Below are 23592 nucleotides of genomic sequence, written 5' to 3'. Positions count from 1 at the left end.
AGCAACACGTTTCACACTGCGAACACAACACTAAAATACTAATACGTAATTAACTAGTTGTTTTCTTGTTTATGTATACATTAGAACCAGCAAGCGAACACATAAGCTACGTGGCAGGGAACATTATTCTTCAAACGAAAATGCCTAAACCAACATATTTGGAGTAACTACTGGAAAATACTCTATTCTTTTTTTTGAGGTTATGAGGAACAGTGAAATATGTTTGTTAAACTGAAGGTAATCTACCAGGAATTAGTTAGAGTTTCTATTGGCAAGTGCTCTACTGCATTAGGAATTGGACATCCCTCCCTTCTAAAAAATAGTTGTTTTTGGACGCACTACCCTCACTGTTTGCTACTGATGTAATAACTTAGATTTGCACGATTTTGGCTCTCGCCTGCTGTCCACCCTTCCCTGTATTTCCCCCCTCCATATTTCCAAACATTCCACATCTCGCCTCCTAGCACCAGCGATGCCAAAGCTTTAAAACTTTTTGAACTCTCTCTGGCATAGACGTCTAATACCAGTGTGGAGGATTTTTTTAAGTGTAAGGAACCAAAATTCAAGTTTGTAAGTCTTATACAGTAGAACCCCGATTTAACAAAGTGCTATGGTTACCGAAAATGTTTACTCTAAATCGATGTTTCGTTAAATCTGATTTACCGATTTTCAATGACCCCCGCACTCATAATCGCGTCCCTACGTTTCCATATCGTAGACAGGGTCGACGCTGATATCTTGTGCTGCCGTGCTATCTCAGACTTCGTCAACTTTACATCTTCAACGTCTTTTAATCTCGCTCGTACGGCCCCCGGTTCGTAAGTACACCTCGGTCGTACATACAGATTTTCAGAAACCGTGAAAAATGAGGCATAAAATACAAAAAGTTTAAAAATATGTAAAGTGTAAGAAATACGTTAAAGTTTATTAAAATACAGTTGCAACCTGCAGCGTTTATAACAAATACGAGCTACATACACATTGCGTCACAGTAAAAAATAATAAAAAATGGCCGCAAATTCATGGAAAATTTCCGTCAATAGCGTGCCGTACGCGGAGAACGGTCATTGTACTCGGTCAAGCTGCTGTTACGGCGCGGCGTAGCCGCCGGCTGACTCTCTTTGTTCGCTGAGCTGCGCAGCACTTATAAAAAACGTATTCCAAAAACTAAAACACCGCGCACAAAGCTCTTACTGAGAATAATAGAGCTGTAGCAAACCGTATGTATTCGGTACTGAGTAACAGGTGCGCCATCTAGTAACGATTAACGAAACGTTACACACGGCTGCATCTTGTTACTCGCATTTTTCGTATGTTTTACGCAAGCGCGCGCATATTCGTTGGATTCGCGTTACAAAGAACGATGTTTGTTTATTAAGTAAAGTATAATTTGGAAATTCGTCGTCCAAGTTTTTTTACTGTTTATTAAAGGTATTGTGTGTGTTTGAGATTGGAACAGAAACAACGTAAGAAAGTATTTTTTACAAATTAGAAATATGTATGTTTTTGTTTTCTATCATCGCGAATTTCCACGTTTTTTGTTCTTATCTTAAAAGAGATAGTATAAAAAAGCCATTCTAATGATTTAATTGTTTCTTGGTTAACAAAAACTGTTAATTATCAAATATTGTTAATTGTTTATATTCTATTTATTATTATTTACGCGACGTCATACTGTACGCGTACGCAATACGACTCAATTCGTTGCTGCAACTTAACATAGCATGTTATGCGGTATCAGAAGTAACGAGTAATGTAACGTGATACGATAGTAACGAGTACTAATTGTTAATAGTAACGAATACATATAGGGATGCTTTTTTTCGTTACTTTTACACCTCTAGAGAATAATTATAATGGTGTATTGGTGTGACGTGGTCACAAGTTGAAAAAACCTGGAGGATGGGAAAGGGAATATTTGGAAACGTGTGATTATTGGCTAGCACTGTTACTATGCGGGCGTATTTGGAAGATAACGTGGTGAGTCAAGCCAGGCATAGAAGAGTGGGAGGGGGATGCGGACAAAGAAACCCTTCATGACGTCATGTGTCGCGGACAGCCTATCTATCCAGGCGCGCGCAATGGCACGCACCTACGCAATTCAGTTACAGCACCCTGAGTTTTTAATTTGAACAATTTTTTTTTATTTTTTCGTATTTGGACAGATGATGCAAAGGCACATATTAATATATAGTACCTCCATTCTATTACTGACACCACATAGTGTAATTTTTAATAAGATTCCATTACTATTTACTTTCATCTTTTGGAAATCTATATTATTATTTTAATAAATTGGTGTTTTTTGATGGTTCCTGAAAACCTTTACGTTAAATCGCTGTTTTTGTTAAATCCGTGTTCGCAAAATCGGGGTTCTACTGTAATTAACAAACTGAACTATTTTTATCTCATAAACTGGTCGCAACTTTAGAGTTGATTTTCGGGGGGGAAGGGGGGGGGGGGGGGGGAGGGGGGGAAAAAGCTTAGTGGTGGATTTTTATGAGCATGAGGAACAATTGTCCCAAAGTTCAAGTCTGTAGGTCTTTTTTGTCATATAAACAGTTGACAAACAGATGTTTATTCAAAATGTTGGGAAACAAAGAAAAATTATGAATATAATATTATTATTTTTTGATTGTTTCTAAATGATTTATTGACATGATATATAACCAGTCTATTATTTGCGCAACTGCATGATCTTACTGTATTCTAAATTTCAGGATGATCGGTCTAGCCATTTTTGAGTTGTTAAGTGCATACACATGCATGCATACATACAGTCAAACAATATTTTTAAAAATTGCAGAATTGGGATCAGCAAGTCATAAAATGACTATATCATGAAAAATTGGTAAAATTACTAAAATGTACATTCAGATGCTACGGATTTATATATTAGTATAGCTAAAAAACTTTTGTATGGCAAAAAGCAAAGAAAACAATTTCTCTTTGTTGGTGAAAATACCCTCAATTGTTTTTACAAAATCATTATATATCAAAGGAAAAATTTTTTCTAGTATCATAAATTTGTCACTATTCTTGGTTGCCTGGCTGGGCCAACATGGAATGTAACAAATCCGCTGTAGTAAGAAAATTTCTCAAGATAACCTACACACCCGCACATGAACGTTATTGGTTAAGTACGTAGTCATTAAGAGAAACAAACATAAAATATACAGTGTTTTACCGCATAATCGTCGCACATTTTATACTAAAATAAAGTTTTCTGTTAGGTAAAGATATTCATAAAAACAAAACCCATTCATGGAAAGTACGTTTATTTAAAAAGTAGAGTATACAAAAGCACGCCAAACAATTGGAATTAATAAGTCATGCATCAAACCTTTCTTCAACTTCAATAGAATAACATACCCTAATCTGCGACTCGAATGCAAGCCTGAACTAACGCATAACTATCGTCATAGTACACACTATCACGAAAGAGTGCTGGCCATCAAATGTAGTTAACTCGGCACTTGACAGAGAGCGCACGTTGCATGCAATCAGCGAGAAATCAATATTCGACGACGTGTGCGCACTCTATACGGGAAGCAACATAACCAAACATGAATGATGCCAACTAGCGCTGGCTACATTTTTAAAGCGGTACACCGCAGCGACGCAGTCAAAGGTTATAACTTTTAAAACTTCTTTAAAAGAAAATTTACACTTCAGACAACTGTTTATTTCCGTTAAATAATTGGTAATGTCCGAATAAATATTAGTTTTCTACTTTAAAATACATTGTTTTAAACGGAAAAAATACCAATACAAAGCGCTCTGAATCTAATAGCGGGACCAAAAACATAATGCGACGTTTATGCGAGATTGTTTTATTCAAATTTTGACGCCCTGAAATATCTGTGCAACGATTATGCGATAAAAAAAGGTAAACGCTAATCACGCAAATTGTTTACCATCCGCATAGCAGGAAATGTAATGCATGCTAAGTGTAAATAAATGAACAGTTTACCATAAATGACTCAATGCACATTCAGAAGTTAAAAATTAAGGCACTGTTGCTTGGACCGCGGAGCATAATGTCATTAAGACTGTACATGACATGTAAATTAGAGTATCAAAGATGTGCTAAATCTTTTGGATTCCTAAATGATTCCTAATTGTAAATTATAGAATGAAAGTACCTCATTTTTGGGTTTGCAACTATGTAAAATTAATCATACTTTCAGAAAACCGTGAAAATGTAAACATGAAATTACCCTAAGAAGTGTTTGTAAAATATTTGTACATGATTTTATGCTAGTCGCACATTCCAAAATTCGCATGGAGTTAAAATTAGAGAGATTCGTCCATACCAGTACAATAAACTTGACTTGAATTTTAGTAGAGGTGAGGTTTTACTAATCGCCAGACAGCTTAAGTTTCAGCGTGTCAGCCAATCTGAAAATAAAAGTAAATTGAATGTGTGTGTAATGTTCATTGTACACGTCTAATACGTAGAGTTTTACGACATTCTAGTTACAACTTGTTCACAATACAAGCAACAGGCTAACCACTGACTAATTACAACTACCCTTTTCCATTCAAGCAATAGAAGCTAGCCACAGTTGGACATGCCACCAAGCAGAACACCCCCGGTCCCACAAAAATTATATTATATTATATTATATATATACAGTAAAAGTCCCTTATAACGTAAATATATAACGGCGCCAAAAGTTTAAGTTATAGCGAATTTTCGTTATAGCCAAAATTTAAAAAAATCTTATTTTTGTAGCATTTTTAAAACATTTTATTTTCTCGCTTGTTTTTACTGTGTAAATTCACACAAAAGTAAAGGAAATATACATACAACTTACTAAAATAACATTTTAAGCTATATCAGAACTTGCCGACTGCGAATTACGAGACCGCGTGGCCGTGATAAGGCCGTCATGCACATCGTGGCTAAGCGCACAGCTGTTTGTTTACACGGAGACGGGCGGGCGGGGTCACGCAAGGACATGCCGGCCGCTTCCTGTCGCTTTGACCGCAGCTGGTTTGTCTGGAGACGTGTGCGCTAAGCTGATGATATCGGGTGCATATTTGCGGAGTTTTGAATTACTTACTAACAATATGTAAACTCAAAGATGTAGTGAAATTTATTTTAAAATTTGTCACATTATTACTCACGTTGACACCCATGAAAAATGTCAAACACAAAAATTTTTTTTAAAAAATCTTTAATTACGTTGGACAACCATACAAATTATATAAAATAATTTTTCCGACAATTGGTCAGTAACACAAAATTAAAAACCACTTTTTAAAAAAACGAATCAATTTTCGTTTGCCTCGATTTCACTAGACTTTCTGACAAAATAAACGACTGGACCTCTTGGAAGTTCATCAAAACATTCGTTGAAGCATTTGTATGCTGATAAAAACGACTGATTGTATAAAGTGCCTCCATCATTGACGTTTTCGACGGAACAGACACGTCATTTGGTTTGTCGTCATTATTGTCATCATCTTCAGACGCCGCTTCATTTTGATTAGAAGAGACGAGCTCGACAAGTTCCGTGTTCGTCAACTCCCCGTAACTACACCTAACGCAATGCTTACGATACGAGTTATGCTCATTTACGGGCTAAAGTCGGCGTGATGCTAAATAAGTAATGCTCGCAGCGGGGCCCTGTCGCCGCGAGGCAAGCTATGCTCGCTGAGGGGCCCTACCTTGTGCAGTGTTGCCAAGACGGCCACATCATGCGTGTTGTTTCATTTGCCGGACGCGTGGAATTGTGCGAAGCTGTTTCTCATTTATTAAGGAAATTGTTGTTTTCTCATTGTTTTAGAGCAAAATTACAAGTGTGTAATCTATCGCTATAGCAAAAATGAGCCCACGCTGCATTCGTTATTTCAGAAATTTTTATCCTACGCAGCATATGCAAAACTGACGGCGCCGATGGCAATTATCGTTATAGCGGACTTTACGTTATAGACCGTATTCGCTACAACGGACTTTCACTGTATTATATATAGATCAATCCACCCTTAGAAAGAAGTACATCGAAACTGGTTATATAGGGCAACATCAAATCCTCCCATATGATGAGTAAATGTTAAAAATATAGGCATACAGTAGAAAGTGTTGCAAACACAAATCTACAACATAAATAGATAATTTTTTGTTTTTAAAATAAGACAGTGGGGTGTATACTTCAACTAACCATGCACCTCACGAATGGCAGAAAGCACAGTTTGGGCCAACTGCACGCACACAAAGACAGACCAATGCAGAACATGCACACAGAAGAGATGCTCACCTCGCTAAGGCACGCACAGGGGTGTACCAAGTATTAGTCAAGTTGGTGGGGGTTGGCTGGAGGACGGTCTCCAGCAGCTATAGGGGAGAGCTGAGAGCTGACAGCTGACGCGTCAAGCGTCGTTGTGTCAGGAGTTACAACATTGAGCAGAGGCACTGCCAGAAGTTGCACTTGTCATTTTAAACTGACTGTACTGAACCTGAGTGCAACTACTGTCATCGCGCATGTGCCTCTGAAACAAACAACAACAACCCAGACTGTTTAAAAAGATCTCCGTTCCAATGGCAACACTTTACAATTTAATGCACACCATATTCACTCAATGCTAACATTTTTCTCCAGTAAGAAATAATTTTGTAGTTAGTATTAAATTGGTAGCTAAATGAATACCAAATCCTACTAACCAGTGTAGTTATTACAGGAAACATAAATATGTAATAGTAAAAAAGACTCAACAAAAGTATTTTTACATAAACAAGCTGAATAAGCAAATAGTTGTTGTAATTACACGAAGGTAAAAAACTGCAGGAAGACCTTTATGAGGCATTACAGTGTTGTATCGCCCAATCGTAGCACATTTTATACTAAAATCAAGTTTGAAAAGTAGGGGTGTGATTTTTATGCGAAAAAAATGTATTTTTTCTTCAAGGTAAAGCTATTCATAAACACAAAACCTATTCATGGAAAGTATGTTTACTTAAGTGCGCAGGTACATCTTAAATGGATATTGTAATTACTGCATTTTCCCATTATAAGCACCAAAATTCCTGACCATTTTGAAAACAATGCTGTTGCACGGTGCTTTATTGTCACATATACTACCTAAACAAAGTTCTCAGACTGTAACAACAGTACCAAAAATATGATGCAACATTTATGTAATAATTTTTTCCCTTGAAATTGACGTCCTAAAATAACGGTGTGACGATTATGCGATAAAACTCTGTATTTAACAAGACAAAAAAATGGTATAAATTCCCATCTACTACTATAAATGTGGTTGAAGCCAAATAATTATGGCTACAAGGGTTAACACCAAATTAATATTGAAACTAGAAAAATTTCCTTGAGAAAATTATGTTTCAGAAATGATATATTTATTACAAATCTACTGAATAACAAAATTAATAAAGAAATGCACTCAAAAAATGTGAAAATGTAAAGATAAAAATTTAGTTTTACTTCACGCATTAAAGTTAACTGTAGAACAACAAATCTTCGGTTTCTAAACCTGTAATTTTTAGTTAAGTCTTGCATATTATCAAGTTATTATGAAAATGTTCTAAACCTATGTTCAGAGGTGCTCTTATTTTCACTTAGAAACAGTTTTCCCCTGAAGTAGTTCCGACAAAATCAGTTAGATAGGAAAGTTGTAAATATCAAAAGGTATGGCAAGCTAGCACACACAAAATGCAAACACACGTCTGTGGGTACCCAAAGTCAGCCAGTGACAGAAATGCCAGGAGTGGCTAATGACTCTTTCAGGGATCATCTGAGGGTAGGTTAAGAAGTACTACCGGTCCCACAAACAGGTCCCACGGTTGCAGAGCTTTAGAAGAACTCAAGATTTACAAACTGCTCATTATATTACATGAATGTTGCCCCTTTTCTTGAAACAGATTAAAACACACATTGAGGTTGGAATGGTAAAACTAGTCACCATAATCTTTTTTAAAATGCATTTTATTTTGGAAATTAAAAATTTCTAATTAAGGGTGTCGAGAGAATAGTAAGAGGTGCACGAATATCATATTTTAATTTCAAGCCATGTGAAAACATGAGTATTTTCGAGTCAAGTAGTAGAAATTTCTTTGTTATGCTCCCGTTAAGCTCATTAGAAAATAATGGCACAAAAGTACACATGGTACAAAGTATCTCATGATGGTATTTTTTACTCACTATCGAGTGTTAACGAAGAACAATTAAATCTCATTAGAGCGGCTTTATTATATATATACACACACATATATACATACATACACTTGAATATTAAAAACTGCAATAAAGTTATAGTGTCTGTGCAAAAAAAATTACGTTACTCGTTACTTCTGATACCATATAACATGCTATGTTATAGCAACGAATCGAGTCGTATTGCATACGCATACAGTATGATGCCGCATGAATAATAATAAATTGTCGCGTAAATAATAATAAATAGAATATTAACAATATTTCATAAAAACAATTTTTGTTCCAAATAAACATCCTAAATTTTAGTCTTTAACAGCAGAACAACTGGATAAAAATATTTCAGTCTTTTGTTTCATAATAAAATTTGAAAGAATTAATTCTATTGTTTTAATTAATATGAAAAAGTTACTTACAAATATTTTGTAATGAAAATGCCTATTTTACTTTGAAATATAAAGTTGTAAAATTATTTGGTAAATATAAATACTGTAGGTAAGAGCCATATGCTGTTATGCAGTTAGCACTAGATAAAAAACCAAGTGAAAATACGCGATAATAAAAAACAAAAACATACATATTTCTAATTTGTAAAAAAATACTTTCTTACGTTGTTTCTGTTCCAATCTCAAACTTTGTCTACACACATAATACCTTTAATAAACAGTAAAAAACTTGGACGAATTTCCAAATTATACTTTACTTAATAAACGAACATTGTTCTTTGTAACGTAAATTCATTGAAAATGCGTGAGCATGCGTAAAACATACGAAAAATGCGAGTAACGAAATGCAGCCGCGTGTAACGTTTCGTTACTCGTTACTGGATAGTGCACCCGTTACTCAATACCGAATACATACGGTTTGCTACAGCTCTACTACTGTACATCTGTTGTAGCTGTGGTGCTTCTACAGTAACTATAGTTCTTTTATGTTAACTATTGTGTTTGTACGGTAACTATGGTGTTACAACGTAATTTACTCACCCATTTATCTTTACACGCGCTTATTAATATTTTCAGGTAGGCAGATGGTAAAATAGACACATATTTGTACCTTTATTTCTTTCTAAATACGCTTGGTATAAATAATATTTATGCGGAAAAAGATTTTCAAAGCCCATTTTATGTAACAGCTGTTCCTGCAGCAATATCTACAAAAATTTGAGTATTGCACTTGCATAGAAGCAATCAATTTTTTTTTGCATTTGCAGTTTAGGTAAATATAAATAAAACGACGATGTGCTAAATGACCACAAATACGTCCAAACAAAAATCATAAATGCAGTACAAGATTATGTATAATCAGCCACCATTGCTATCAAATTCAATACTTAATAACTTACACGGTTAATGATAAAATGGTAATGTTGTACGAGCTTCACAATTAGTAGTATAGAATCCTATATTTCGTGGAGTTTGTATTAAAGTATGTTTTATGAATGTGTTATATTTCTTAGGCCAAACAGTAAACCACTAAAATTTTTTGAGCTTTAATACCGTATATACTCGTGTATAGCGCACCCTTTTTTCCCTCAAGTAAAGAAAAAAAATCAAGGATGCGCGCTATACACGGAAAAAAAAAAGTTGAGGGGTGGGCGGGAAGGAGGAGTGGTAATCGTTAACTGCCGGGTGTGTTTTCTTTCTGGCCAGCCCCCACACATACACACAAGCAACAAGGCCTCTCTTTCACACACACACACATTCACAACCTGCAGGCTGATTACGAGCACACACTTTGCGTTATAAGTTGCGATAAATAACGAAGGTTTGCGAAGAATATCGCAGGAACCAGCAACGTGATTACGAACACATCCTGTTTCGTTAAACTTCGAATATTGATGACATTGTGGCGGTATATATCGAAACTTTGATTACGAGCGCACTTTTCAAGTGATATTTATCGCACCGGAGCTACGTTATATATCACGAGCATTTCAAGTGGTGATACGAAGCGAATGTGAGGTAAGTGATATAATTACTCTTAAAAATAATGTCCTCCTGTCCTAAAAACGTCATTATAATCGCACATTATTGTTTTAAATATAGTCGAGTACGATGTAAAGCGATGAAGTTAAACGTAAACAATTGTTTTAGGTTAGCGTGTGTATATTTAACACGCGAACATTATTCTTAACATGCTATTTCTGTTTATTAATTGTACCATGAAATCATTGTTTTCAATGCATAGTTTGTGTGGAATAATTATGAAGTGGTTTAAATACGATCAAAGTAGGTAAGAAGAATATTAATAAATGCTGTGTCATAGCTTATCAAATTAATCCTAACCTAAAGAGCGATATTATTTACACGCATGTTATGAACTCAACATAGCTATAAATAGTTCAAATAGGCTGTTTATGTATATTTTGTGTTTGGGTATTTGCTCAACATGCATTTTTGTTTAATCTGTGTGCTTGTAGACTTCAGACAGTAAATTGTATATTTCTCTATTTAGTTTCAGAAAGCTATTTCCGGCCTCCTTGTGTGTTCAATTGTGCAAGACATTTTTCATTTGTGCTCATTCATTTACATATTGGCTCTATTACCTAAGTGTGTTAACATTGGTAATTGTTAACAAGTGGGGCTGATCATAAAACAAATAACTTGATGAATAATTTATTCATGAATTCCCCTCCTTAAACAGGATGATTCTATTAAATAACATTTCGAGCTTTTATGTAGGGGAGGCGAGGCTTTATTATAAAAATAAGTTTATGAAAATGGTAATTTTGAGTTCCTATTATTAACCTTGATACTTATTTCTGTTGAGATATTTCAAGTTGTTTACTGTTTAAATTGTTGGTTATGTGTGGTTAGCTACACTTCAAATACTGCAAACCTATTCATGTCTACAGTTGGTTAGGTTAGCTACATTTTAAATATTGTATAATGAGGTAAATCTGGTGAAAAGCTACTTGTCCATATGTTTTTTTAAAATTATTTATTAGTTTTCAGACATTAATTCCAATAATTAACATAGGCTATCAATACTGTAACATTGTTTTACTAATAGAAAATTAAGCTTACCTCACCTAACCAACCATCCACACATATTTTGTAGTACAATTAATGTAACTAACCTAACTTAACTAACCATTCACACAGACCCACACTATTTTTTTGTTATTTTTAATTCATCTAACAAACTTAATGGTGGGAATGGCTGGTTTGATTAGGTTAACTACAAATACTTGAAAGTAGTGTAGACAATTTATTAGGTTATGGTAGTTATATTAAATATACTGTGAACTCATTTTAACAGTTTTTAAGAATTATATATTGTAACACAGCTAATTCTAACCTAACCAACCACACTACAGTTTATACCTATTATTTTTGTTGGTATCATAACTTAAAAAACAGTTCACAAAATCACACAGTATTTTTAATGTAGCTTACTTAAGCCAACCAATCATTCTCATGTCTAAATTTTTTGATTTACCTAACCTAACAAGCTATTAACATGGCATATTTCTAGTTTAACTGCTTGAAAAATTACAACACACTCATGGAGAATTGTTGGAAAAGAAGTCGAAAAGTTAAAATTGTTTTTAGAAATTAAAGAAAAATGAATGCAGTTATGTGTTACATCAAGGAATATTAGCTCAATAATACCATCTTAAAAATTATTTTTATTAATCAGGCCCTCTTGTTAACAATTAGTAGCCTACCAAACTATATTACACTAATTTAGTTAATGTTTGAAAATATTTCAGGTTCTACACAATGGCCTTTGCTGCCTTTCTGCTAGCTATCGAACTGGAGGAGAAGGCAGAGAAGATTGTTAAGAAACAATCAAAATCCCTTCGAATTGCCAGATTGCACCCTCATAGCAGTTGGAAAACCTTAGAAAATGAAGAAACATGAAGAAACGAGCTATGCAATTTAATAAATACTTTGTTATCAAGTTTGTTGCATTTATTAAAGAAATTGTGAAAATAAGTGTTCACTCATTTCCATGTTACTTTTGAGTATAACTTGGATATTATATTAAACACATGTTAACTTTTTGTTTTCTGGTTTCAGCAGATGATCTCATTGTCCTGAGAGAGTTGGCAGTGGCTTTTTTGAACCATTGTTTTTTTTGTGTGTGTAAAAAAATAGATACTATTAATCATTTAATGATAGGTTGTTATTTCAAGTAAATCTCATGCATGGTAAATTGCTTGTGTGCTGCTTCATGTTTACAAGTTTATTAATTTAAAATTTTGCAATTTCAGACTTTGTTTTGGTTTTAAACGAAAAATATTAACAAAGAGTGTATTATTTAATATCTCAATTTTTTTCCATGGATGGTTATAATTAAACAATTATTAATATTAACTATTAATAGCCTGTCCAATAAAAAAAATCAATGCACATGTCTGTAAGGAATCTTGTATACAAAAAATGATTTCTTAACACAATATTTTCTCATAATTGGCAATTTTAGCACATGCCTCCAGCATGCCTTTTAACTTTTCTTTAAGTTCTTTGATGCATTTTTAATCAAATTGCTGGTTGCCATTTCAGAAGCACATATTCCCAATGCTTCTCATCAGCTGCCAGCATTCTTTCTTTAATGTTATTTATCAGCTGCCAGCTATCTTTCTTGAATGCTGCTCAACTGATCTTTTTTTTTTATTATTTTTAAATTGTACTATTGATCATTACCAGTATGAATTGTATAGGTTACACTAGGTATCATAGAGGCAGAGTTATAATAAAGGAGGTGCTAATAACAAAGTACACATTCTATAAAGTATGCTGACTAAAAGTATTATCAAGGTTTTTCCAGTCAAAGATTTCACAATGCTTGTATATAACCATTCTTTACTTTTTTTTTGTGTAAACAAGATTTAACATGGAAGAATTTCATTAGACTAGCTGACTATCAATGCAAGTTCCAGCAGGTACAACTGCTTGTTGTTGCCAGTGAGCCCATTTGTATACAGTATAGACATTGTTTCATGTGGATGAATATAAAAAAAATATTTTGAACTAATTTTTATTATTGTAAGTTTAGAATCAATGTAGGTATGTTTATTGAGACTGAGACAAGTACAAACAAATTAAATGACACACATTGCATTTAGCTAGATAATTCAGGAACAAATATTGACTTAGTATGATTCATCTTGCGATAAAGTTTGGTACAGCTCCATTCCTTGCACCTCCCCAGTCAACACTCTGCATCTTATGAATTGTTATCATCACTCACTGTTCTTATCTTTATATTTATCACCAGAATAACCAATAACCATTAAATCTGTGCTTAGATGTGTGTAAATATTAAAATAAGCAATTTTTATAAAAGTTTAACCAGAAGCAATTTTTGACCTAGTATTTAGAGATCAAATCAAATGTTTCTTAAAATATGTGATGAAGCCTTAGAACAGCTTATTTAACTATATTAAGTAAAATTTAACTTAAATAAAAGACTAATACAGTAAATTAATATGTAATTGATTGTGACTGATGGCCATTATAACAAATATGCATAAAAAACTAAGGTTTCTTGGCTATCTTATGAAAACACAAGGTATATAAGAGGTCTTGTTTTAATAATGAACCTACCAGGGGTATATGCAGGGGGAAGAGGAATATATGCCTCCCCCAAAAACCTAAAAGAAAAATTTATATTCCCCCCCCCCCCCCCCCCAAAAAAAAATTAAAGCCAACAGCAGGCTAAGTGCTTCTATACCACTTTCCTCCTCCCCATCCCCCTTCCTCCCTCGTAACAAAATTCTGCATACACTTCTGAGTAGAACAACTTTAATTTTTTTTTTAAATATGAACTATTAACACTTCCATGTTCATGCAAGTCATTTTTTTGTTTCATTTTAAATGTAGCACACCTCCATTTTCTCTCTTGTCAACTTTCAGGTATCTTAACTACTTAATTTTCACCACTCTAATTTTAAACCCACTACACCAATCTCAAACAACAAAACTGGAAGCATACCAGTATTGAAAAAAATATATATTTAATTTTCAAATATATATTTGGAAAATTATAGGATAAACAAAATGCATGACTACCACAATATAATGCCTACCAGAGGTTGAGGGACAAAACCACCTTCTAGAATCTACATCATTCCCAATGATGATGCTGTACCGAAGATTTGGATAATTCTCTGGTCAAGGCTGCTCAGAAATATAACTTGGATAATATTGCCAGCTGTTATCTTAGCTGCTATTGCTTAAGCTGCTCTTTTTATTGCAGCATATATCATGTTGATCCATTACTGAATTTAAAAAAAATGGATTAAATAATTGGTATGCATGTACATCAGAAATTGTTCAAACTAAATATTATTTTACATATTAAACCATTAATTTCTAAACTTGCTGAGAAAAGTAATCTATTAATTTATCTTAATGGTAAAGAGGGGGGGAGGGAGAATTAAAATTATTGAATATTTCAAGACAGTTTTTAAAATAATTGCAGCATATTAATAATTTACATACATGTTGGATCATTAACCAACTTGAATGCCATCTTGAAAACAAAGTTGTTTACTCAGTACTTACTCTAATTACACAGTACTTAGTTTCACTTGTTTAAGTCATTGGTGAGATTAAATTAAACAACAATTAAAAAAAAAACATAGCAATGAACTTTCATATCCTCAGATTATAAAAAAAACTGTTCTTACACTGCAAATTTTCAAGAACTGTTCCATAATAACTGTTTAAAATGTCAATCTTTTTAAATTGAAACATTATGGGCCTAATTTTATCCTTATAATATGCAACCTAACATACAGAAGAGTTTAAAACAGACTTCAAAAAATGAAAATACAAAAAGTAGCCCATATCTTCTCCATTGTAATTGAAGGCTGCTGCTTAGATAAAAATTGTAACGCTATATTCACTAAAGAAAAAAAATAATAAGAAAACTAATATTTTGCCAATGGTAATGGTTTTTAATGTCCCTAAACGTTTGTTAAGCCTCTTTGCCAGTTAAATCCACAGATACATGCAAGCTTCACATTCATTATTTGAAGAAAAATTGGCTGCAAACTCTCTGTGGCTCTTAATAAACCACACCATGATTTCTGTTGGGCAGCAGTAACTTTACCAGTGCCACTCTAAGGCTTATTTTAACTGAGAACACAAGTATTCAACACAGTGTCCTCTTTAATAGCGGTATGTGCACTCTAATCAAGAAAACCACAAATTTAAATAATTTACTGTAATTAAACTTTACCAAGTGTACGAAGGGAGTAAAAAATGTTTGAGTGACCTATGATATAAATATTAGCAAAATTATTTTTATTTACGAATGGTACTAATATCTTGGAAACATTGTTTCAAAACACTTGTATATAAAATCCACGAAAGCACACGAGTATTAAAATATATTTATAAAATTTTAACTGATTAGATTACATAAACTAGAAAGCTCACCGCTGGAAATATGTTAAAAAGTGTTGTTTTTATTAGGTATGCTAATAACCACTTAAATATATCATTAACCACATATATGTATAACTTTGAAGTATAAGGTTATGTTTTTACACAAGCACACCAAACTTGACTAAATATTTTTTAAATTCCATTCTTCATATCATATAAATAATAGGTAAAATAAAAACAGACACGGGTTCGTGGTAATTAGTTGTTCCTTTAATTTTGTAACCTGTAGAGTGGCCTCATTTTCATTCTATTGAAGTTTAAACATGCTTCTCGTTCGATGTTTATGTTTACATGGCAAGACGCAGTTAGCCACAATGACGACGCGAAATCTTTAACTGCATTTTTAATTCAAACTTCTACGAAAAAGGCAGCAAAAAAGCTTTAAAGACTTTATTTAAGAAATTGTGCATTGAAAAAGATTATTTTGTTCCCAGTAACACTAAGTAGTCATGATTCACTTACAAAATAGTCTGTTCGACGAACATATTAATTGTTCAATTGTTGCTTGTCCTCTGACGTCATGGATTCGTATCGCAGGTTAGCGTTACCGTGGAAAATAACGAAACGCATATCGCAAGGTGGGTCGTAATCACCAAATGCGATACGTGTTTCGTTACCGCGTGAAGAATAACGCTAGTCGTCGATGGTGTTCGTAATCAGCCCGCTGGTCTCTCGTACTCACACACACACACACACGTGCGCGAGGTTGAGTCACCTAGTCTTCGGCGCCAGATTAGCAACGGTGATGTGATGGGAGAGGTGGTGTTTAGTCCTGTCAACTGTCAAGGTTACTTGATGGTTTTAGTCCCATTCCTGCCTGCCTCCCTCCCTTCACCCGCCATCGTACCAGTTGTGACGATACAGCGCTTCATTATCTTCCGTCTACACAGCAGAGTTAGCTTGCCCTTGTCGTTTCAGATGGTACAGTATGCCACAAAAGTTTCGCTTTCAGGTGGAAGAGTATTTAATTTTAAGTATTTTCCTGACACATCACCACACATCAATGTAAATAATCATTGTTTCATAAGTAATTACTTAACAGGTACCACAAAATTTTATTAAAATTTATTTATGGGAAATTTTTTTCTTCTTCTTTGGAATTTGTTCCAAAATCGTGGTGCGCGCTGTACACAAGTAAATACGGTATTAGGCTTGCGTCCAATACTTAACCCTTTATTTTGTAGTGGTATTTCTATGATACCACTTTGAAAAAATGTTGCTATTTGCAATGTTTCAGTGTTATTGCCGAAATACCTCGCGTGAGTAAGCCTTGTGCTGCTATCTGGCAATCCTAACACGAACAAGCAACATTGGCTGCATTAATTTCCTTTTGCCACGTCTGCTAAAAGTTACACAATAGATTCTAATTTATTTTTAATATATTTCTGTGTGCCTCAAAGTGTTAAAACTCAACTCGACATACCAAGTACCCGCGCACCATTAGTATTTAGGTATGAAACTTACTGGGAATGTACGTAACGGACTTGCAATACACCTTTATCTTAATTTGTTCACCACACAATGTTATTGTTACCACTTAAATCTCACAGCTGCCCCATGCTCGAGGCAAAGACTGCACTAGCTCAGAGCCTTGGGCTCAGAGGCCACACGGAACTAGAAACAACAGCGAGCATCACACCCCTCACAAAGCAAGTCCCCTTGAAGTTAGGAGGCAGTTTAAGTTTAAGGATGGTTCAAAGTTTAAAGCCCTCCGTGCTAAGGCACCAGAGGCAGGTCTGTACTGCCTGTAGTTTCAGAGCTGGTGTATGAAACAGATAAAAGGATTTATTATCGGACATGAAGAGCGATGCCTAAACATAGCAGTAGAAAAAACAAAAAACAGTTTGTCAAGTGTACATGCACATGAAAATGCTTAAACCAGGAAATTAATTAACCTAAACTGAGAGTTCGATAGTCCAAAGATAGCAGTATTCGAAGACCATTAAAGGCATCAGGAATGTAGTAATTAAAAAAAAACTTCACTGTACATTCATAGTTTAGCTCGGCGCGCACTACTGAACAGCCAATGTGACGGTAAACTGGAGAAAATGTAGCCTCCATAAAGTTTAGCTCGGCGCGCGCTACAGACGGTAAGAACTGGAGAAAATGCAGCCTGGCGTGGCCGGGAAGGCATGAGCAAATATGGCAGTGTGGCTCGGCACGGACAGTCTGGGACTCTCCCCTCGTCCCCACCGCAACTTGACGCGCGCACGGCGAGCACTCACCCAGTCCGCGCGCCGCCACGTCAGTCGCCACCAGGATCGGCGCTCTTCCCTCCCGGAACTCTGCAACACAACCCACACGTCCCGTGCAAGCACCCATTACACGGCACATTCTCTCGGGGTGAAACAAGAAAACACCTTTCCTTAACCCATTCGTGCACAGATCGGTCTGTCAGCCGTCGCATTCCTAAATGACCTTCGTGCACGAGTCGGTCTGACACGTCCAAAATCCATAGCATTTGTAAACTTTTTTTACAAATTTAGTTTTTCGAATTTTCACTAGAATGCGTGTTTACTCTCTTTCCTAAGTATTATTCTTTGCTTTGGTGGTTGTCTTATTCTAATCTTTGCTGTAAACAAATATATTTGTTTTTATTCACGCACGTGTTTTTGTGATGACATTTGGTGACACGTGACAATGTGATCAAAACGTAAGCAGATTTTTGATAACATTAGCAATGCGGTGGATGAAAGTGATTCTGATGTTGTGGAAATGTCAAATAATAGTGATAGTGACAGTGAAAGTAGTTATTCTTCATCAGGGAACATTTCTGAATTAGAAGAGTGCGGCCAAGGCGACAATCTGTCAAAATCTGACACATCTGCGCCTATCGGTTCTCGCGAATGGTCCAACGAAAAAGGTAATAAAATTATAACTAAAATACCATTTCACAGTAATGTTGTTGTAAATCCAGTGGCTTTACTCACCCACAATTTTCCACCAAACCCTACAAAATTAGACTGTTTTCGGTTAGTGTTTGATCATGATTTGTGGCAGTCAATCTGCACTGAAACCAATGACTATGCCACAGAGTGCATTGCAGTAAAACCAAATTCTAATTGGTTTCCCACCACTTATGACGAAATACAAGCATACTTCACTTTGTGTGTTATGATGGCACAAGCAAAAAAACACAGCATTCATTCATATTGGAGTGGCAAAGGTATGACTCGTACACCAGGCATTCGTGAAGTTATGTCTTTGAAGAGGTTTCTGGACATCTCCAGGTATCTTCACTTCCAAAACAACAATGCTCTGAACAAACATGATCGTTTGTGTAAAATAGCACCAGTGCTAGATTATTCCAGGAAAAAATTTCCTGAGCTAAATTGTCCAGGGAAAAACCTTCCATTGGACGAGTCCCTGATGAAATTTCGAGGCCGTTTGTGTTTTGTACAATATAACCCTTCAAAGCGAGCTAGGTTTGGAATAAAAATATACAAACTTTGTGACTCAAAAACTGGGTACTGTTTTTCCTTTTCTATTTACACAGGGAAAACAGAAGGCAAACAAGCTACACTAGCCAGTGAAGCTATTGTTATGAAGCTAATGGAACCATATCAAGGGGTTGGTCACACACTGTGGATAACTGGTACAGTTCGTCAAAACTTTTTGAAGAGTTACATAATTATGGAACTAATGCTGTTGGCACTGTTAGGCATAACAGAAAAAACATGCCTAAAGATACTGAATTCAAAAAGAAGTTGCACAGAGGGAAAAGTATGATCAGGTACAGTGAAAGTATGAGGGTTGTAAAGTGGATTGACAAAAAGGTAGACAGGAAAACAAAGATGGCTGTCATGAAGCCGAGAGTTGTAATCAACTACAATACTTGGATGGGAGGTGTAGATAAGCAGGACCAACAGTTAGCATCCTTTCCCATCATGCGGTGGTATGTAAAAGGTTACAAAAAAGTTTTCTTTTATGTAATGGACATGGCTCTTTACAACACATATTTGCTGTGGATGTCAGTTACTGGAAAAAAGGCCAAGTACAGTGCATTCAGAATTGATGTCATGGAAGAACTGATGGCATCACTGACTTTGCCACACTATCAACGGCGGGGACGCAGATCTGCGGGTGACACTCCAATGAGGCTTCAAGCTGCCCACTGGGCTCATTTCCCAAGATTCATTCCACCGAATCCTGGCAAGCAAAACCCATCCAGACGTTGTGTTGTGTGCAGTGCTCATAATAAAAGGAGCGAAACACAGTGGGAATGCAAGCGCTGTGTGGTTGCACTTCACGTGCCAGAATGTTTTGAGATTTATCATACAAAAACCAATTATTGAATCTTAATTATAGTTTGATATGTTTATTTAATCAATGCACAGTTCTGAAATAAGTGGTTCTTAAAATAAATTTTAATATGTTGTAATCAAAACTATTTTTAACCAGTAATTTTTCTCATGATAATTTTTGTGATTTTGGACTAAATTAATTGGTGTAAAAGGGCCGCGTTTGTAGTGAAAAATAAAGTGAGCAAATGGGTTAAAGGTGGGATGGAAATTTGGGACATTTAAATTAATTTTATACAGGAAAGTGGTTCTCCTTAAGAATTACCTAGCACCCGTGATACAAGGGGAGGGTCCGAGCGGGAGCTCACCAATTTTGCCCAAACTATGCAAGTAGAAGACAGGCGGGTCACCTTTCAACATCCCGAAAACTCTCGCCTGAATGGGCCCTAAAAAGGAAAGAAAAGAAAAAAAGATGCTCTTTGAAGTGCATCAGGACTGATACTCACAGCTACCGGGTTTTGAATTTCATCTTTCTCTCATCTCACAACTTTATCATAGTGTTGTCTGAAATATTATTTTGAGTGTAGTCTTATCAGTTGCTGAACTGTGCAAGAAAAAGTAAACTATGGGAATTCAAAACTCCTGGGTACGTGCAAATAAGGATCTATTGTGTGTGTGTGTGTATGTATGTATATATATATATATAAACAGTACAAATAATATACAAATACTTACGGTTTAGAACACGGTCTCTCTCAATTTGTGTCTTGTCTCCATGCATGCACACAGCAGGGTAGCTGCAATGAAAACAATTTATTGTAAGATAAAATCAGCCCTACAACCTCCTTACAACCACACACACACACATATATATAAAACTCATTCTAATAAAAGGCTTTGAAATTTCACATTATTACTAACCAAAACTTTGAAGGTAATCAAGCATTAGCATGTGCTAATAAACAATATTATAGAAAACTGATGGCCCCCCCCCCCCCATACACAGAGATGTAAATATTTAAAACTTAAATACTCACAACACATTTTCATTTCAGTAAAAATTTTTCTTAATGAATGCCAGTTAAAAGAAAATAAAAAAAATTAGCTACACAAATGATAATTGGTTTGTACGAAATTAGTGTACTATGGTAATTTTCCTGGTTAATGAATTTCATTTTAACGATCCAGCTAAATTTATGTAATAAAAATGTATTTAATAATAGCTTTAATGTTCCGGTTTAACGAAAAAAAAAAAAGTCTGCTAAAAGCCAATACACAACACTGCCAATTTCAATTAATTTATAAAAATTCATCGTAGCAATCAGAGATTCATTAATGGTTTATGTTAATAGTTTTAGGACCCCAGCAAAAACTGCACGAAAGGAAACAAAACACCAACAATATCAAATTTATCCACTTCTACATTGTCTACAGTCTCAAATGTTATTACTAGGGACCCCAGAAAATGGTGAACCGCGCAATACACAAAATACCGCGAAATTGGGCACTATTTCACAGTTTTCATGAAATCTGCTATTTTTTTCACAAAACACGAAACTTTGTGCGAAATCCACGTAATTTCCGTTACCAAGAATGTTTACATTGGTCGGATACTGTAAATAATCTTACTATCGATTGTATTGATATCGCGTAACGAAATCAATAGTAGTTCCAACATGGCGTCAAACGTGTATATTTACGTTGCCGCTATGTAGCAGCGTTACGAACACAATTTTCGTGTAGTTGGTATTAGTTCTCAAAAATTCTAGAGCACAGAAGCGAACACAATATTTACGCATACATAATAGTTTCATTCTGGCCGAACACAATATTTTTTCGTGTGCGTGCCACTACGGCATAAATGTTTTTACGGTGCAGCTTGCAGTAGTGTTTTTTTATGACGTCTCGGTTGCTCGGTATTAATTTCCAAGCATCTAGTTAGTAGTGCTTATTTTTGTGTTAAGATGCCGAAAATAGTTACGGTTTTCGATCGAGAACGAGAGATGAAGCAGGAACGATTTTATATATTTGATGTTAAGGATAAGATGATGATAATGTGTAAGTTTTGCAACGTTCGTGTGGACTGGATGCGTTGAGACACATGCCTAAAACACGTTTCTAACGCAACTCATAAAAAAAAAAAAAAATAATGTGCGGCATCAACGTCGACTACCGGTACTGCAAAACAGATGTTGAAAATACTTTTAACTCAATTTTTTGGGAGGAAACATAACTAGGATAATTTTATTTCAGTGTAGCAGTACTTGTAGTGCAATATGTAAAAAGGTTTTATAATGCACACATTAATTATTTTTAAATCAAGTGTTGAATTTGTACATAAGAAATCATAATTTTTGTTTATCTGTATTTTCTCTTGTTTATGGTACCTATATCGACTCTTAAAATAAGATCAATGTTAATATTTTGTTGTGATAAAGTGCTTGACTGTTCCAAGTTTTTCAGCTCAAAATATGTTACATATTTAATGGATTGTACAGTCTCTCCACTTCATTATCTTCTTAAATTAATGAATTGTAATACTATTGTTCCTGTAATTAATAATTATAATTACTTTTCTTCTTATTCATGCCATAGATTATTTAAATTTCAAAACATAGTAATATTACAACACAATTTTTAAAAAAACCAACATTTGGTTAGAAACAGAAGGAATAGAACAGGCTAGGGGAACACAGCGTTGCTGTAAAGGAGTCAAGACCAAGAAGAAAACTAGAAACACTAAAAACTTTTTAGTGTTTGCCAACTGAGTGCATTTTATGTTTAATATTAAAATTTAAAAAAATTTGAAGCAAAACAATCCTCGTTTGCCAATTTCAATTTTAATTTAATGTATCTCACCAAATTTTTACACAGATTTTTAGCACCGCTTGCTTATTTATACACCGATTTTTTGCACCACTTTTGTCGTTTTTTTACACCGAAATGAGCCAGTTTTATTTACCATTTTCTGGGGGTCCCTAGTTATTACCATATTCCCAGCAGAAGGGTCGCCCCTGCGTGTGTGCTGCACCTGTATTTGGGTCATCCTCAAATATGGGTCACTCATATATCTGTCTACAGTAGAATTCCATACATACAAGTTAAGTCTGTTCTGTGTCTCAGCTTATTGGTGCATATGAAATAAGTAGAGTCCCGATTTTATGGTGTTATTTTTTGATCAATTTCGTTTTAAAAATGAGATTTCGGTGTTATCGGTTTTATTTTTAGTAAAAGTTAAAAACCATAGTTTATTAACAAAACTAAATAAAACCAGCATTTTATAACTTACAAGAAACAGCAATATACAACAATACTCAATACAAAAACAGCAACTCAAAAAGATGTATTTTTTCTGTGCTTATCACTATCCATTTACATTTACTGAAATGTAAGCATTGTCAGACTTTCAGCATTTTCTGGTTTAAGATGCTGCCTACGATCACTAACAACTAATGAATACTTTGAAAATGAACGTTCGCAATCAACATTAGATGTAGGGAACCAGACTGCCTTCAGTCCTGCATTGGAAAAGTCACTATAGTCACCTTTCAAGGAACACAAAATTTTGGTAATATCAACACATTTGTTTTCTGGGTTTGAAAGCTCCTCTTCAATTATTTTCTTGAACACTTGATACCCTTCCATAAACACATCAGTGGGAAGTTGAGACATCTTAGGCAAGTTTTGGATGTGCTGACTAAAGTCTGAAGTGTGTATATTCATCCTGCTTATGTTTCGTGGATTGAAGAGTCCATCAATTGCTTCAAA

General features: G+C 34.8%; 1 protein-coding gene across 8 annotated transcripts in view; it reads right to left on the bottom strand.

The window, feature by feature from the left end:
- LOC134541407 (ATP-dependent RNA helicase p62-like) overlaps positions 1-23592 on the bottom strand; it is a 76626-nt gene that overhangs the window by 5944 nt on the left and 47090 nt on the right. For 4 of the 8 annotated variants that reach the window (XM_063384834.1, XM_063384837.1, XM_063384835.1 and 1 more), the window contains 2 exons: positions 20560-20621; positions 6461-17868 (listed from right to left, as the gene is read on the bottom strand). In XM_063384834.1, coding sequence (XP_063240904.1) covers positions 17474-17868; positions 20560-20621 — 457 coding nt within the window. In that variant the 3' untranslated portion in view covers positions 6461-17473. Of the gene's footprint in view, positions 1-60; positions 17869-20559; positions 20622-23592 lie in introns of those variants that run through there. The other 4 variants (XM_063384841.1, XM_063384840.1, XM_063384836.1 and 1 more) reach the window with 2 other exon arrangements.

The sequence above is a fragment of the Bacillus rossius genome, chromosome 18 (assembly GCF_032445375.1).
Source record: "Bacillus rossius redtenbacheri isolate Brsri chromosome 18, Brsri_v3, whole genome shotgun sequence".
NCBI classification, from domain to species: Eukaryota; Metazoa; Arthropoda; class Insecta; order Phasmatodea; family Bacillidae; genus Bacillus; species Bacillus rossius.
Note: the sequence above shows the minus strand (reverse complement) of the source record. Positions and strands in the feature narration are given on the sequence as shown.